We start from the raw sequence: 19,026 nt of genomic DNA on the forward strand, positions 1-19,026 counted from the left end.
ACCAGGGCCCTTCCACCTGTTTCATAAAGATAAGTTAGTTGGTTATTTGATTCTTGATAGGGGCTTAATATCTGATTTATTTAATAAATTTTGGTCATTTCACAGATCTGAGATTCACCTGTTTCATAATAGAATATAAATTTATGTTTGAAAAGAGAAGCAGACAATAAGAATATCATCATTTATAATTTCTGCTCATGTTGTAAGTCTTCTTAGTGATAACAGGAAATAGATGTCCTACTGCTTTCAAAAACTAAAATATGATTATGTAGCAAAATTATAGTTGTTCACTCAGAGCCATTAGAGGTGCTGTTACAGAATTTTGTTTCATTGTTTGCAAAACAAAAATATCCTTGTTATCTTTTGAACACATTAGTTATACTACTCCAGTTTTTGAAACAGTTCTATCTTCAGATAGCTATATTATCTACTGTATATAATTCCTTAAATATAGACAGAATTTTATGAGTGTTTGAGTATATTATACAAGATCATTTGAGTATCTTATACAATATCACCTTGCATGACTTTTAAATGTAGAAGTCAATATATAATTGTGAAGTCAGAGAACACTATAGAAACAAGCATGGCCCCCATTTTTAACCATTTTCCCCAAAGTCTGGGAATGGTATAGTGCATAAACCCTGGTTTTTGTTTGTTTGTTTTGTTTTTATGCAGTTCTCTGAATGCTTTAAAATATTTCATCTTAACAGACTGTCAAAATCCAAATGACCTACTAATTCTTACTCTCCTAGCTGGTTTGGAAATTTTATCTGTTTCCAGTGAAGTCATCACTTTAAAGATTATGGAATGCAGCTATCTCTGGAGTGGTCCTATAGAGTTTCTGTATCATCTTGAGTGAAGGGAGAAACTCCGGTGAGGGTGGTAGAGGGGCATTGGGCTGTTGATTCAATGCAGTGAATGGCTAACTACTTCAGGAAGGGTTCTTATTTATTTCAGTTGTGTATTTGCTTTTAAAGTTGATCTTAAAACATCACGAGTAGTTGTAAATTAAGCCTTCAAACTGTCTGATTTATCACTGAGTATCTCAAACCTGTGCTTGAGCATCATTCTGGAATAATTCTCCATCTTGGTACTTCATACATTTCATTGGAGAAACGACTTCTTTAATGAGGTATGATTTTTGTGTTTAGGTATCACTCCAGGTTGCAAATATTGTTATTGTCAGAAAACTGCTGGTCCATGCACATTAATAGCACTAAGAATGAATCACCGTGAATAGCAATATAAAAAATTGTTTCATTTTTTGTTGCACGGAGTGCATCTTGCCTTATTATGAAGGGAAAAAAATATGAAGAAGTATTACTTATTTTTCATAGAATAAAATCATAGAATCATTAAGGCTGGAAAGACCTTTAAGATCACCTAGTCTCAAAACACATGCAAAGTGCTTGCCTTTCAGCTAGAGGTTTCAAGTTTTACTCAAATCTTACTAGGTTATCTACAGTTGTACTCGTTTTCCAGAACATCGCTCACAGTAAGAAAAATCCAGTTCCTACATGAATGATCATTAGCAGTTAAGTTAGCAACAATATTTGATATGGATAAATAACAGAGACATAAGAAGCTATTCTTTTCGAGTTTCAGAGTAAATAATGGATTGAACTGAATACAAATTCCTACTTCAATGTTTCTCAGCAGGCTATTACATACACAGCTAAGACAAAGGCTACTGAATAAAAGTTAATAGCCAGAGCATAAAGGATAAAAGTTTTGGCACTTACCCAATGAAGATGGAAAAATGCTTTTTTATTAGACCTCGTTAACTGCAGCCATGAAACTATTGCTAATAGATTGCAGATAAAATGTTGCTTATAAGGTTTTATTTTTTAATAGGAAATGTATTAATACCATATTTTCATTATCAACACCACTCTTAGTTGCCTTTTATAGATTACCCAGAGTTCTTCCTAAGGAGAAGCCAGACATCTGACCGGTGAAGGATGTATTAAACATATCTATCATGGGGAACCTTGAGGCAGAGAAAGAACAAGGGGAAGCCCAAGCCTGACACAACATTCCTGTATGATACTTACAAATACACCTTAATGTAGGATTTAATGGAGAGTCATTATTCCACAAACTTAAATAAATTAATGGTGCAGTTGCCATCACTTCCTTACTTAATTTAGAGAGGAAGGAAAGATCTGTGCTATGGCATATCCATAACTTACAGAGAGCTCTGAAAGCTTCTGACTCCGTTCACCAATTGTAAAATGAGCTTGGTAAGCTCCTCAGTACAATATCTCATTTAAGAGACTGGAAGTAGATGGAGTAAGTGTGAAGAAGAATCTCCTTCTGAACTGGATCAAAGTTTTTTAAATCTTGATCCTTCAGAAAGGTTCAGTCTGTATTTGGATAAATGAAAATGATACATTTGTCACAAATTGTCAAGGAAGAACTTAATTTAAAAGAGACTTTAGTCTGAAAAGAGGCATAAACAACAATAGAATCATAAATCAATATATATGAGAACCTTTCTAATACATCTATTCTCGATAAGAATCACAGAGGAATAACATCACCAATTCTTCCTACACGTTTATTCTCAAAAAGAAGAGGAAAAAAAATCAGCAAGAAAAAGCTTATATTTCTGAATTTGAAAATGTAAATAGGGGCATAATGCAAATGATTTTAGTAATATATCTGTTTTCATTCAGTGCCCATTGATTTAGAGTATAAAGCCAGAAACAATTAGGAAAAAACATAAGTGTTCTAAAAGCAAAGATGAGTGGTGTTTTTGGGTTTAATATTAGCTATATATTTCAGAAATAAACATGGCTTTTATTCAGGACATTTATTTGCCAATAATACATCTGATTAAACTGGGAAAATTAGACATACTATCAGTAGCTTGCTCCCAAATTACACAAGAAGAAATTAGATACATTTTCAGTAGCTTGCTCTCAAATCTCTTCAGTCTATGAGTCACCGCATTCTTCCTGCCAAACTAAATATGTCTGTGAAAGGCTGGAAACTTTAATGGAAAGAAACATAAAACTTGAAATACGTAGGAAAGTTTTTTCATGGAAGACCTGTTGACTAGTAATTCAGGAATTCAGGGGTTGTAGAAACAAATTATTACACCTTACTTGACTACAGCAATTTCAAGGTATGAAGTATATGAATTTTAAGTTTACTATGTTAACCTAAAATAATTGTCCTTATTAGCTTTCACGCAACCTGAAGTAATCAATAAAGAGTTACCAAAAAAAAAAAAAAAAAAAAAAAGCTATTAAAAATTCATTGTAATAGTAGAAGCTTTTATTCAGTCATTTTGATGGGTCTGAGTTAAAAGAAAACTTCTGTATATTTAATGTATGTCTGCAAAGAAATCTCTCCACTGTAATTCAGGAGCCTTTTATGCAGTACCATGAAGTCATCAGAGCTAATTAGGAATGTTTTCTTCTTTTCAGATTACAACTTCTTCTCTGTACCATTTTCCTCACAACACTTACACTTTTTCTACCATTTATAAATATTCTTTAAAATAGCAAGGTGTGAAGCAAAGAGTTTGTGTGTGGCATATTATGTCCATTACCTTGGTAGTAATAATTACTGATAATGAATATTCTGTTGAAGTCAAAACAGTTTTCAGTATTATCTACTTTCCTTAGAAGCTGCTATTTATAGTGGCTGGGGGTATTAGTTTGGAGATGATAGAAAAAGTTATGAAGTATTGTTAGAATATTCATTTTCTGAAAGAAAACCATTTTGTTCACAGAGTTGGATTGAGTCAGAATGGTCTGAGCCAGCCCATTCTTTTTCTGCTTACTCACAGCGTTGTGTAAATTTCTGCTCATCAAGAAACTGCGCCAATACTATAAACAAATAATTATATATATATATATATAAAAATCATACACTTTCAGGTTTGGGAGTAGGCCATAGTTTTCTACAGAAAGTGTCTTAACAGGATGCTTTCTCTACTCCTACACTTACATGGGCATGTAAGAAAGTGAAAGGGTCTTCTTTGGCAGTTGTTTTTATTCTGTAGCACTTACATTTCATAGATGAGAAAATGAGATCACAGCTGAATTTCAAAAAGAAGATGAGAAATAGATAAATTCCCTGTAGAGTCAGAAAAGAGAAAGATGAGCCCTATCAGGTATAACTTGATATTATTTCTTTGACGTAGAGTTGTTCTAGTTTTTACTAACAAAGGATTTGGTATGAGATAAATAAACATGTTACACTCATTTCTCTTAAGACCACTAAAAGCACATTAGATTTGACTATATTGGATACAGTTAGAAAACACAAGTGTCTAAAACTTTTGTCTCCTTCTGATACAAGCTTATCTAAGGAATTAAAAATAATTCTCTAAGGAATTCCACAATAATTTTCCAGGAATTGGAAGTAATCAGCAAGTTTAACTACAAATTGTTGAGATAAATTTGGCAAGATAAGCTCACCTTTGTAATACTTGAAGATTCTGAAAAGAAGACAGTATTTCACAATTCTCATTTTAGTAGAGTAAGAAAATTGATATATCCTATTATTCTAAAAGTTATGGGTTAAACAGTGTCTAATGTACAGTATTTTAGTTGAAATAGGCAACTTTCACTTACAGTGACAGTGTAGGTGTGCTCCTTTTTTTTGGTAGTTTTTAGAATGAGAAACAAATTAACTGTTGGTACCCTTTTCATTTGTTGTCATATTTTTGATCAGTTCAACTTGTACAGTAGGCAAATGTTGGCATTTGAGTACAATTTTATAAATAATTTCAGAGGCATTCTTTTTCAGAAAAGCTCTGAAATGAAAATAACTTTAGGTCTACTTGATTTTCAGTGGTGTGAGAGAGTTACGAACAGATGTGGAAGAGCTAAAATGCCAAATAAGCTTTAGAGAAATGGCTGTATGTATTTCTTTCATTGAATGAGTACTTGCTATAAATTACCTTAGATGCTCACGTAGAGAGGTATTAATTTAGAGGCTGTAGTTCCAGTAAAGTGAACAATTTTCTTTGTGACAGTTCCTGCTGTTGATCAAATATTGAGAACTCATTATTAATACCAGGACAAATGAAGATGTCCACATGCAAAGTTTTGGCATAAAATATATGAACTGAAGTCAGTGAAGGGATTTTTCTTGGTATTTAAGATTCAGTGGAAAAGTAAGAGGGGCAACTATGCCAAGAATAAATGCTGGTCTTGCCAAATGCTTCTTTGAGTGATTTTATCCAACATGAGACTAAACACTGTATTAAATATACATATAGCTAACTGCAGTTGAAGAATCAAATTTCAAATAACAGCTTTCTGTGATTTGAGACCCAATTTGAAACTTTGTCTAGTGCATAGATAAAGGCAAACTTAAAATGCACTAGTATGTCCCATGTCTAACACCTAATAAGGACATATGTAAATTGCACTTCTGGAGAAACTACACTTACTTGGCTTTAGTAACCAGGACTTATTTCAGAGATGTTTCAGCATGAACTTTTGATCAATGGCTTGCTTCCGCTCTACTCAAAATTGTAAGTATTACTGCAGTCCCTCATGGTGAAAAGGCTGAAAGGTAATGAAATCCTTGGGGACAAAAAAAGAACTAGTTGTAAAGGAGACTTGTACACAGAGTCTAAATTTTGTCTGTGTTAAAAACTAAATCCTACTAGACTCAGTCTCTCATCTATGGATAGAGAGAGCTGAATTTCTATTATTAAAGAGGGAGCTTAAGAATATTAACCTCACTAAATTAAGCCTAGCCTTTTGGAGCCCCTTCAAGTCATTTTTAACATGGTAAATAAGAACAAAATTATCTTTAAAATGGGCTTATTTTCAGAGAATTTACTCAATGGGCAACATAGCGTACTCAAAACATCAATCAATTAGTTGTTTGTACAGCATTACCACTTTGGAAGCCCCAGCTGTCTTTTGCTTTATAAATGTGTCAGAAATAGTATCTATAGCTCTGGTTCCCTGAGCACTGATACTCTGAGCTTGGTGGAATTGCACCTTAGCTCCTTTCCAGTCTACAACTTCCATGTAAGATGTAAGGAACCCAAGGATAAAGATTGAGGAATAGATTGAAATATTCCATGGATGCAGGATGTGGACATGGATGAGGCATGTAGCCAAACCAACAAACTTAAATTAAAAACACTCTCAGATCTTGCTGCATAGACATAGCCAAGATAACTAATATTTTTTTGCACTAGTCTAGGACTGTCACTGACACTGTGAACTCTATGTCCACCACAGCTTTTCAGCACTCCATTCCTGTTCTGGTAACATTACAGTTCCCTTCAATCGGGGACACACAGAGGAGCTAGAGATACATAGCTCCTACAGATATGGGGTAGTTAAAGATTCACACTTGTAATATAGAAGCCTATGCTAGGTCATTCTCAATTCTCTGAAGAAAATAAGACAAACTATGTGCTGTCAGGTTTCTAAATTCAGCTCCTCCTTTTCTGTGCAAATGATGCTTTAGAAGATTCAGAAGACTAATTTTAATTCCTGAAGTTGATTCTCTGTGCTATAGCTCTAAGTTACCTCTGTCATTTAACCTGGGCTTTAAAGGTTGGAGTGATCAAAAGTATCTAAAGAAATAAGTGAGCTGTTTCTTTATTGGCATTTGCATATACTGTTAGCCAAACTGCTATCCATGTAATGGGAAAGGAAAATACATATTTTCAAAAGAGAAGAAACTAAATGAAAAGATAATATAGTATTTTCTTGTTAGAGCGTAGTGCACTTGCTGGGTTTTTTTGTTTGTTTACCTTAGGAAACAATGTGAGCTGGAATGAATGTTAGTCAAATTAAATAAAATTCAACATACATGGAAAAAATAATGTGGTTTTTTTTTTGACTAGAGTAAGAATTAAATGCTTGTGATAAGACTAGACTATTTCAAACAGAATTTTCCCCCCTCCTGGGTTATCTTTTCTGTACATTTCCCCTAATCCACACTTTCAGTTTTTCCTACATATTTAACTTCAGAATTGTTTTGTAATGGCACAGTAGACCTTTCTGGGCACTAAGGTTCAAATAAAAACAACAGGCTTTCCATTTTGCTTCATGACTGTTAAATGCAGTTTTTGAGAATTGAGAAACTGTAACCGAAAGAGTTATACCTAAGTTCTATCTAGCCACTTGTTTTCTTTGGGAAGTTCACCTCCAAGGAAAAGCAAGTTGTGGCCAGGCTCCCTGTTTGTTGACTTCTCCTAATATGAACTGGTGTGTGTGAAATTCAGTGGCAGAAGTTCAACTAGAGAGAGACAATTCTAGGCACAAGATGGCAAGAAGCTTCATTAATGAATAAAAGTAGGGAAAAATCTGCTCAAGAAAGAGTTCTGGTTGGGGTTAAATATGACCGAGGGAAAAAACAGATCGTCTGCTTCAAGATTTGTGCAATGTTCTCCCCTAAATAACTTTAAAAAAATATACTTCTTGCTAATCCACCTCTTAAAGAAAACAAGTGTTAGAAACACCTTTTGATTTCCTCTTGAAGCCAATACTAGTCTTTGTGTGTGGTAAGCAGCTTGGGCATCTCTTCAGAAGCTGTAATGAATTTCCTTTTATAGCTAGGAAGTTAGTTTTCATGAGCAGAGTATATAAAGAAAAATTATTCCAGTCCTAGCAGTAGATGTAGTTATATGGTTGTGGAGTAGTCTTTCAATGTTAAGTATCACAATTAATTCTATCTTCATTTCCACCCACAACTTCCAAGGAATAGTCAGAAACTTTGATCTTGAATCTGAACCAGGAGTTACACCTCAGCTAAAAGGTACATTTCAAGGCTCTAGTGAAGAAAACCTTCCCTCAGAGGTATTTTGTGAGCAATTTGAAGACAAACATAATCACTGATTATGTGTTGTGTAAAGGAACAAGATGACGAGAATTGAGGGTTTAAAATATGATATCCTCTTCACTGTAAAAGAGAAAAGTTCACTGTATTTTTACTTCTGCAAACGATGTAGTCTTCTTAAAAGTACTGTTAGGTTGAGCAACATTTAAACTTTCAATAATATGTTGCATTCTGTAGTACAGTTGATTAGAGGTTCTGAAGCTGTTTTACCAAAGAACTCACTTTATTTTTTATTATACATTAATATATAAGAGGCAGAACACTAAAACAGATAAAATGGCTACCTCATGAATCAATAGTAGAGCTAGGCATGGGACACACGTTACTTGGAACTCAAGGGCCAGATTTTAACTTTATAAATTTCTTGTTGCAGTCTGTGTAAGATTTTATTAAAACACGTTGGTCATTCACTTGTAAAATCTTCCATAGTCTTTCACACAAGATTAAGTAGAACTTCATGGTGTCAACAGTTATATTAATTTCAAGTGAAAACTTAGAATGTAAGCACACAAGAAAGAAATCTAGAGAGGAAGCCTCTACCAATGCCAGCAAAACTCAAGGTTGAATGGGTTATGAACTCCTTTAAAACTTCAGAAACCCATTCTGTTCCACACACAGTTAAGAAAATAAATAAATAGAAACTACACTGTTCTAACAATAAATTAAATTGTCTCATTCTTTTTTTTGATGTAGAAAAAGATGGGAATAAGAAAGTCTTCCTTTGAATTCCTTCAAAACACAAAAAAGAAAGCATATGTATGCTACTCAAATAGTCCATTAAGGGTAACTTGTCTGCTGGTGATTGCAATAGATTGTGGTGTTTAAGTGAGCAAATAAAGAACTGGTGGAAAAATGAAAATTTCTTTCTGAGTGCTTTAATGAATTACAGCGCATACATAAAACTAAGGTGTCCAGATTCAAAGGGTAAGCTTTAATGAATGTATGAAGAAGAAAGTGAAAATGTCAACAATTTGTATGTAGAGGTAAACCAGATTTTATGTAAATTCAAGGTCCAACAGTCTGGATTTCCCCAGCTCTATTTTTATTCCAAGCAAGGAGATAAATTTTGAAATCAATAAATCCAGGAGTAGAAATGAACAGGAATGGTGTAGGGGAAAATTGATAAGAAAAATGAAAGTGAGATCTTGGAAGGCAAGAATTTTTGGGATAAAACAAGGATTGAAAAAGTTTCTAAAAAAACTGTAGACTTTGCAAAGAATATAAAAATACGTACGAAAATATAAACAATGCTCAGTTTGTTTCTTGTCTTTAAAGCCTAACCATTGCACGTTTCCTTCTCTTAGTTATATTCTTTTTTGGAAGGTGAACTGAGGACCTGAAAGATAGGTAACTTCAGACAAGAATAGACTGAGAAATGATATTTTTATGAGCAAGCACTAATTTCAGAGGCTCTTCGAGCACAATTTCATGTCTGTTTTGAATATATATATACATACATATATATATTCATGAATGAGTTCAGAATGAACATACCCCTAGCTAAAAGTTTCCTTAATCATATAGCATTTGAATAGCAAAAGCTGAAAATTGGAAGTAGACTTCTTTTATTTACATGTGTATTCTTGATTTTGATGGTACTTGTGAGGAGGTACTAAGAGCTTTTCACAAACTAAAACACAGCAAAGGACAGTATTGTGATGTTTATTTTCCAAGTATAGATCTTGCTCCAGAAAGTTACTTGAGTACTAATATATCCACTCTGTTACACACTTAATTTTATCTATTTTCTGTACTGGAATTATTATTTATTATCTCACCATGAAAGCATTTTCCTTCACCTGTACTTAACTGATGTAGCATGTGGATACTTGGATACAGTGCCTTTCTGCTTGCTGCTTTCCAGCTTTTCCATTTTTTTCAAACCAGATGTTGAAGATCTGTGTGTTTTTAATATGATACAATGTGTACTTAAACTATTTATGAATAGTCTGACATAATAGGTACGTGCAGTTCTTCCCTGTGAATATCTTGGGTCTAGTTTGTCCTTTCATTCACTTATTTTCAGTGGCAGGTCAGGAGAAGCAATAACATAGCAGGTATAATAGTAGCAGCTGGTAAGTAGTTAAAAACAATAATATGTGTGAAAAGTAAAATTCATCAAAATCTCGGAGATTAATATAGGAACATATCTATTTTTAACTGAGATTTAATGGTTGTTGAAGGCATGGATGCCTCTGAGATCGAGGATACCAGTGGTACCTGGCAGCATGGTTGAATAATTCCTGTGCTTGCTTAAAGCAGTTTCAAACTCTAAAGGATGACATGGGAAAACTTAGCATTTGAATGAAAAGGTTGACTTACTGAAGTAGAAGCCTCTGTCTCCACATACGAACTGAAGAGCATCAACCAGCTCAGCACCGCATAGTGTTTCTGGGCCAGCAGCAGCAGAACTGGTTAAGGTAAGCAAACACAGGCCAAGGTAGAAGAAATGAATGTAGGACACAGTGTGCATCTTCACCTGCCAAGGAAACACAAGTATTCTGTCACTTTCCCAAAGAGGTCTTAAAAAAAAAAGAATCCTGCACCTGTATAAACTGATATGTACTGTAATAGTGCATATGTACTGTAATTTGTTCGACACTATGTACAGTATCAGGATAGACTGCAATCTACATATTCTAGACTTAAAATTTGGTAAACTGATGACTTAATCTAGCAAGTATTCTTGGTCCACATTCACATGCAGTTAGAAAATCTTGCAGGAATTATGATTTATAGATGCTCTTGTTAGAGGAGAATATGGAATAGTACAATAGAATGATGAAGAAACCCAGGAAGCCCGGAACAGTTAGTGTAAGAAAGACTGGACAGCCTTATGTTGTTTTGTTTGTGCCCAGATAGGCTAATAGGGAAAATCACAGCTGTCTGTCAATGCACTGGACCACTGGGTGGAAATGGTATATAAAAGCTATTTAAACTTTAAAAAAAAATAACAGCGCTGTCATAAAAATAAATGGCTGTTAACTAGATGAAAGGAAATTTTGCCCTGGGGGAAAAAATAAATTATTAGAACTCTGTAGCTGTCCAGACACTTTACAAATGAAAACATTAAGACAAAATAAAAAGCATTTAAGGATAGAACTTGCTGAAGTTACTGAAGAGTTTGTATGGGAACTTCTGTAATAGGGGACTACATTCAGTGGCTCTTCCAGTCTTCTGTTACAGGCAGGTTAACATTTGGAAATTGTTAATTCCATTCAATATTCAAGAAATTATTCAAGATATTCAAGAAATTAAGAGGAGAAATAGTTAAATAATTTTTTGTATCTGATACAAATGCAGAAGCAGGTATGCTTTCTCTGTCTACTTAGTCCAGGTTTGGCTATGAGCTATAAATACAGGTGGTGAATGTTTCCTCACACTTGGAAGCAAAGCATTTTTTTCCAAGCTTGAAGTAAGGTTGATCCTTAGTGGGTGTAAATTTGCACAATTGTCTACTTCCTTTAGTATCAGTTAATATCAACAGAAGGTCTTACTCAACATAGCATTTTTTTGAGTCCTGGGAAAATCTATGTCTATTTAGTATCAGAAAAGTAGAGAATGTAATTGATGCATTTTCTGACCTGATTTAGATCATTTGACAAAAATGCTGTCATCAAATGATGTAAATCTGCATTTAATTTCATTCTATTTGAAGGTTCATTTTAGTATTGCAGTCAGGTAAGAAGTTATGAATCTTTCTGTTATGTACAGTTAACCTTGGCTTAAAACTTCCTTACTTTAGTAACTGGAGAAAAAGAGATTAGTATTTCCTGAAGTTTTTTCTAGGGACTTGTTCCTTTTATTTTTTCACTGGACTTCTGAAAAACTGATGAAACTATCCATTGTCTGGTCGTACGAGAGCTGATCCAGTGGGGTATTGAGCCTTCTCTCATTTAAGTCAATAATTTGTAAGTATGCTTTTCTTCTTGGCAAGAGATCTTAGCATCTTGCTGGATGAGTCCCCTATTTCAGCTTAAGTCAAAGCTGAGTAAGAAAAAAGTCTATAAATAAGTCAGAATGTACCCCTCTGTTTTTCCTGATAATATTTCCACTGCGAAAATAACAAGCAAATCTAAATCCCAGGTTATATCATAAAAAGAAAGAATAATTATTTTCCCATTCACAACAGTCTTTAGCCAACTTTGCCATGGAAAAACCAACAAGCTTTAATGCATGGACATTACTTTAGTGGCAGATGGAGGAAGGTCACATTATAAATGAATGGTAACACATGGCATTCTTTCCTGTAATTATTCCATATCTTAAAAACATAAACTTCTTTTTTTCCCTTGCCTTATTTTTTTAATTTTAAAGATTAATGTTATGCACCTGTGGTTTAAGATGGTTCCTAGTTCTGAGGAGGTAAAGCAGAGAGCTGTTTAGCACACAGGCTGAGAAGGCTGAAAGATATTATAAATACAAGAATGTTATGTATTTAACAGTTTGTTCTTTTTTAATATTTGAGCCAGAAATAAACATAAATCTCAGACATTTAACAATTTTGTATTTTTCAAGACTTTTCAGCTGGGTTACATTTTAAGATAAATATCAGCACTGGACTACAACAAAACAGATTATCTACTGTTTTTCCTTTACTGGAGGCCAAAAAGGCTGCACAGTATAAACCACAGAGAATTTCTACACTTTATCTCCAAATTTAAAAGCAGTCAAGTACTTGCAAACAGCTAAAAACTTTGGAAGAGAGAAAAGATCAACATGTTTCTGGGACTCAATTACTTTTTAAATTAAATGCTGTTGCATAAGAACTAACTCCAAAACATAGTTTAAGACTTTAACTTTGCTTCATCAATTTAATTAAATACATTAGTTGATTCAATATGTCCACAGTTAAATCAAAGTTCCCATTATGTCTGAAGAGAATAGTCTTAAGAAAAGACAAAGTTATAATCCAGTATTGCTTCAGGTCCTTTGCAAACAGACAGAGTCCTTACAATGTCCCCAGTTTCACTAGAAAGTTGAGACTTTAAAAGAAAATGCATTGGCATGTGGGTGGGGTTTATTGAAGCATCTAATTACATTTGGAAATTGAATACAGGTTCAGGATGAGCCTGGTTAAACACTTCTTTTGGTTGCATAGAATGACTGACCATATTTTCACAGCTGGAATTTCCTCTTTTTTTTTTTTTTTCTTTTTCTCTTTTTTTTTCTTTTTTTTTTTTTTTCTTCTCAGTAAAATAACCAGCTTTTGCTGCATTCCTCTTTTAACAGTCCAGAAGAGTGACACCACAGAAGAATGTCATATATGAACAGTCCACATCTCTTTTACATCTAAAATCTTCTATATAAATCCACCCCTTCTGACAAGCAATCAGTTGGCACAAATTGTGCACAGGAATTCTTCACATGCTTTGTCATTTTAATAACATAATGACATTCATAATAATTATAAATACTTTGATGTGACCAAAATTCTTATGGATAGTATATGCTATAGGAAAAAACAGTTATATTCATTTTGCTACATAGTTTTTGGATCTAATTACCAAGTCATAGTAAAAGTTTAAAATTAGCATTTAATAACAGTATTCCTTAGCTTTTGTTATGTATTAAGCATATGTACTTCAGGATGGATCAAGGTTTAAATACTGCTAATTTTGTTTTAAAAAAATCAGGGCTACATCTTAACCTGAATCAATATGTTCCATTGATTCCAAGGAAGCTTGGCAGGATGTATCAGCTAAAGAACTAGCACATTACTTTTATGTCTCTTAATGCTTTGCTCAACATTAAAAAAAAATACAGCTTCACCTTTCAAGTGGACTGGAAAGGATGCCCATTTGTACATTAGGAGAATGGTTTCATCCATTGCATTTACAGACTTGTTCTTTTGAATCACATTAAGGAAGGGAGTAAGTGTCCTTAAGTGTAAGACTCTGTAAAAAAATAATTAGGCCCTAAGCAATTAAAACAAGAGAATTCTGTCAACTGCATAAGTGTGCCTCAAGCCACTAAAGAGAAAAAGTTCTTGAAGGATATAAATTTCCTGATAATGGAAAGTTGAACAAGAGCCAATTGACAGAAACAGAGGTCAATGCATGTACTGAAGCCAAATTTACCTAATGACAGCTTATATTAATGACTATGAATTCTAGGGTCATAACATGAAACTTCACATGCAAACTTTCATGAATCAGCCCTCCCTACAAGAAAAAAACTTGGAGAACATGTAGGAGAATTTTAATTTTCTTTATATACAGTTGCTTGAGCTATACAAATATGCAAGGTCAGCAAGAGTTGCAGCTGAGTTCTAACACTGAAAACAAACAGAACTTCACATTTACTTTCAACATATGAAAGCAAAAAAACAAGCAAATGCAACAGTGCTGCCAGAAAATTGCTGCAGTGACAACATCCCTTAAAAGTTTCTGTGTGAAAGCAGGAAGATTTTATCTCTAACTGTGTTTAACAAAACTACAGAAACTTAACATGTGTACAATGCCCATTTTCCTGTAAAAATCTGCACCTGCAGAAAGCAGCTAAAAGTTCTTGTACAGAAGCATTAATTAACAATATAGACAATGATGTAGTTGGACTCTTTAATAATGACATAACTGAAATATTGTGAAGATCTCTGAACAGAAGTGACATTTAAGACATGTATCTGCAATAGTTTACCCTTACACTTATCTATGTAATAGCAACTATTACATACAGCCATTTTCCAGATCACATAAAATTGCATGTTCAGCAATTTAGAAATAATTCTTAATACTAAAATAATGCTATTGAAAAGTGCACAATACTCTTCAAAGCAGAAGCAGACAACACACAGTAAAATAAAACTAAAGAATTATTTGAAATAGTAGTAAAGATTTACCTTCAAGAAATCACAAAAGCAGCACTTAACTAATTGTGTTGAAAGACTGTTGATTTTTTCCATTGCTTCTTAAAAGTGCAAAGTCTGGAAATGAATTTGTTAGCAGTAATGATGAGAAAAAAGAAATCCAGAGAGATGTGAGATGTTGAGAGCAATGTCACATTTCAATATTGAGGACTTTATTCCATTGCGCAGGCTCTATCTGCTCTGATTTTAGCAGTGACAGTGAGATTTAGAGAAAATCCTCACATTTATCTACATTACACAGACACTGTAGACAGGAAACAGCTGGGGGAGCATTTGCCTTCTCTCTCTCTCCCTCTTCTGGCAAAGTTACCGAGTAAGGACTTTTTTGGGCATGGTGACAAATAACATCATACCTTTGCATTTTAAAACTAGAGCACAGAAGCATATTTTTTCCCCTTTAAAAGAATGTGAATTAGTGACTGAGGGGTTAGCAGACAAAAAAAAAAAAAAAAGCTTACGCTGCCACAGAAAATAAGAGAATGTATTCTGGTTAACTTTTGTGTGGCTGTGTGTGTTTTTTCATTTCTGTGTGTATGTGTCTGCTTTTCAAATAGACAAAAACTTCCATAGGTAAAGGCATCGTCTGTATACCTTTGTATTCCTGTGTACATCTGTGCACATTTCATACATGCAGAGACACAGGTATTTAATTTATTTCATTTATTTTAACCTAGAAAGAAGACAGGCAGGCAGTTTACTTTGTTTTAAATGCATCTTTATGTTATTAAACTTGGCACGCCTACATGCTGACTAACAATTAAAACCTCTGACTCTCTGTGCTATTAACCCTAAAATAGCAGTTTGTAATATGCTAAAAGTGAAAGAGTTGTTGAGCCTTGCTTGTAAATAGGGAAAAACAGCTGTGCGATCCTTTAGCAACCACACAGAAGTCATACAATTTCCTAGAATTTACAGTACTATGAATGTAGTAACTCAAGTAGCCCAGTTTGAAGGGCTTCTCTGACTTTTATCTCTCTTGTAATTGTAACATGATTTTCTTCTTTTTAGTAGCAATCTTCATAGTTACTTTTAATAATTTAAGTGACACTGGGAAAGAGAGAATTTAACTTTGTTAGTTCTGTAATACCCAACTTTTGCCTTTTTATTTTTCCTCAATTATGAGTATATTATAAATAACACCAGCTGGCCAGCAGCATGCTCTCACGGGTTATGATGTCATTCAAATCCCTCAACTGTCTTAGTGGCTTGCAATGTGCTCCAAGCCAGCTGTTTTTCTATTTATAATGTATGCTTGCATTTCAATACTTAGCTATTGAGAATAAAATTGAGATGCTGTTTTATGGATACAGTTTGTACTTGTTAGCCTTTGATTTTGGAAGATGACATTTAGAAGTAGAGGATTAATCAAGACTGCAAACAAATACATGTCACAAACCATTGCAGTTGAGGTGCTGGCTGTTCTCTATTACTGAAAATAATTGAGATCAAATTGTTGCAGGTCCTCAGTTTTCGGATCTACTTTGAATCATACTAGCCAGGCAGAAGAGATGTAGTTGGTTATAGTATCCTGTGTAAATGGCTAATAGTCTGCTCTGTGTAATGTTAAGCTGGTTATGGTTACCTAAGCTAACTCCTTGGGAGAGACTTTACTGTTGCATAACAGCAAAATTGTAGGTAAATTTGTTTAGTTGAGGCAATACCGTCTACAATTTCAAGTGTACCAATATACATTTATACTGAAGGCACAGTATTTTGTTATCCTGGTATATTTTATTATTTCCTCTGTGATTCAGAGTTCATTGAACAGTGACATGATTTGAAATACACCTCGAGGATACCCCAAGGGATACCCCAACTTGCAGCACATATATCACTTATTTCACCATCCTAATAGAAGAATGTGGGAAGAGCAGTACTAAAGATGGGTGCATGTGCTTCTTCCTTTAGCTTCCTAGGTATTAAAAGGAATCGGTACATTTATCACATTCCCACTGGCAAGGTTCAAACCCTCACTTTACTCCTGATGGTGGCTCTCTTGGCTGTTTACCAGACCTCTGTTGATCGTGACAGCAACACACAGGAGAAGGTGGAACTTTTGTCTTTCACGGTAGCCAAAGAATTGCAGTGTCTCTCCATAGCATTGATTGTTCTGTACCTTCATTCCAGCCATACAATTTGACTTTCTGAAGCACTTCATTTCTGTCTATTTGTCACTTTCAAGTGATTTTGTGAAAAGACAAGAAACCAAAGACAGATTTTTAGTAATAATTTTTTAGACTTTCTGTTGAACATAGTGGTACTTTTCTTTCAACTCATTCCATTTTATTTTATTTTTTTTTCCCCTATAGGAAATAAAACATTCCTTAGGACATATAAGTCTAGGGATCACTACTCTCCTAAAATACAGCTTCTCTTCTGATAATCTTATTCTACTCAATATATCAAGCTGCTAATTACTAGAGATTTTTCCATTTCTTCATGTTAAAAAGCTTTTAGTTTATAAACCATTTAGAATAAATTACTGTATTATTTACTTCTTAATGACTCTTTATAGGAATATATACACCTTTGAATTAAATGCACCTGTAAACTCCATTATGTATGGTAGTCATAAAAATACTGACAATAATAATAATAATAATAATAATAATAATAATTTTTAAAAATTAATTGGACAATGCAGAATTACTCTAAAGCAAAAGACACTAGCCTGATTATCTTTGGCTTCTTAACAGAAACCTGGAGCAATGTAAAATTTCTTCCTGACCCCTTCCCTCTCTTCTCTCCTCCTCTCCTTTTCATCTTTTGATGTGGCAAACATAAAGCTAAGCATTACAGGCAGTATCTGTTTGCCTAAATCTGGGCATCCAGTGTCATTTTTAGGGCTGTAGGATATCCTGCATGTCTTCCAGCTTCCACTACTGAAGGATATGTAATTCCTCTAGGTCTCTGTGTCAAAGCTGCTGACCCTAGATAGATTTCTCAGATACCTTAGGGCATCTCAAATGGCGTTCAGCAACAGAGTATAGGTAACTGAGACCCACTATAAGGCCTTATTTTGGCATGCTGATCTGGGATTCTAGTAAATGCAACCTTTGACCTGAGTATTACCTCTGGCTTCTTCATAAATAGAGATACTATATCTTCTGTCACTTACTATTTCTGTGATCACTTTCTGAAAAGGTTGTAAAGCAAAGAATCAGTATTTTCATTCTAGCAAAATCTGAATGTATATTTTCCTCATTTTTTGATCAGCATCCAGCTCAAGGTCTTTTGGTTGGAGCATTCTCTTTTTATTGACTCCATTAATCATCTTGCTTGCTTTTGGATAAGATAAAATGTTATTTACAATGTAGCATTATTTCCTGAAAGATAGAAATGACTGCTTAGCTCTTACAGTCTCAAGTGAATTATTTACGTGTTTGCTATTGGAGTTTAGCTTTCTTTTCTAAGAAACAACTTTGGAGAAATAGGTGAAGGTGGGCATTGTATGAATAAGGAATGTTGCACTGAAGTTAGAAGTAAATCAGGTAGAAAAATCCTTTAATCAAGTGAAAAGAAATTAGGAAATCAGGAAATAAATGATTTTAGTAATTCATTTGAGTTAGCCAACTGTTTTTTTTTTTAAAAATGGACTAACTAAAAAATGAGCTACCCTACTTTTTCCCATGGTGACCTAAGTGGTATCATCACTGCATGAAAAACAAGGTACAAATTTGATGGGGAGAATAAGGATGCTAAATTTGAGCTGTCATTACAATGTTAGTATTGAAGAAAGACAAAGGAGAAGAGCAGTGCCATGAAAAGCAGTTTCTCTTTAGGGCAAGACAGGGAAAGTACAAGTTTCCCGTTTAAATGAGAATCAAGGAAATTGAAACCTTTTATGCTCACAGATCAAGAAAAACATGTTTCAAGAGGATGGGTGTGTGAGGACCTCAGTTCAGAGTTTCTTTTATGGGTAGAAGTGATAGAAGGAACTGGTATTAATAACAGTCAAAGTTAACCCACAGGTTCATGAACTGAATGTACTGAGTAATTCTATAAATTTAATTTATCACAGAAATCGCAGTGGCTACCATTTTGAATATCCTTATATTATTGTATTTTTTTTTCCTGAGATTTAGAAAGCTTCTGCTAAAAATAGTACAAAGTCAAATACTGATCTTACTTTCCTATCCATATGAAATATACATCAATTTTTATATATACACTTTTCACAATTTAAATACTGAAATTGATTTAAAAAACAAAATAAAAGAACAACAACAACAAAGCACACAACAAAACACCAGAATAACTTCTATTGTGGAAATTACTTACTGATAATTATTAAGTGACAACAGATAATGTGTAGTTATTTCTGG

The 19,026-nt window shown here is 33.9% G+C and overlaps 1 protein-coding gene across 1 annotated transcript in view; it reads right to left on the reverse strand.

Moving 5' to 3' along the window:
- Nucleotides 1-14,963, reverse strand: part of IGF1 (insulin like growth factor 1) — a 55,221-nt gene extending 40,258 nt beyond the window's left edge. Inside the window, exons 1-2 of the mRNA XM_015867574.2 lie at nt 14,675-14,963; nt 10,156-10,312 (exon numbers count right to left, since the gene is read on the reverse strand). Of these exons, the coding sequence (XP_015723060.1) occupies nt 10,156-10,312; nt 14,675-14,737 (220 nt within the window). The 5' untranslated portion in view covers nt 14,738-14,963. The remainder of the gene's footprint in view (nt 1-10,155; nt 10,313-14,674) is intronic.
- Nucleotides 14,964-19,026: the final 4,063 nt, after the last annotated feature.

This window comes from Coturnix japonica, chromosome 1 (genome assembly GCF_001577835.2).
Source record: "Coturnix japonica isolate 7356 chromosome 1, Coturnix japonica 2.1, whole genome shotgun sequence".
NCBI classification, from domain to species: Eukaryota; Metazoa; Chordata; class Aves; order Galliformes; family Phasianidae; genus Coturnix; species Coturnix japonica.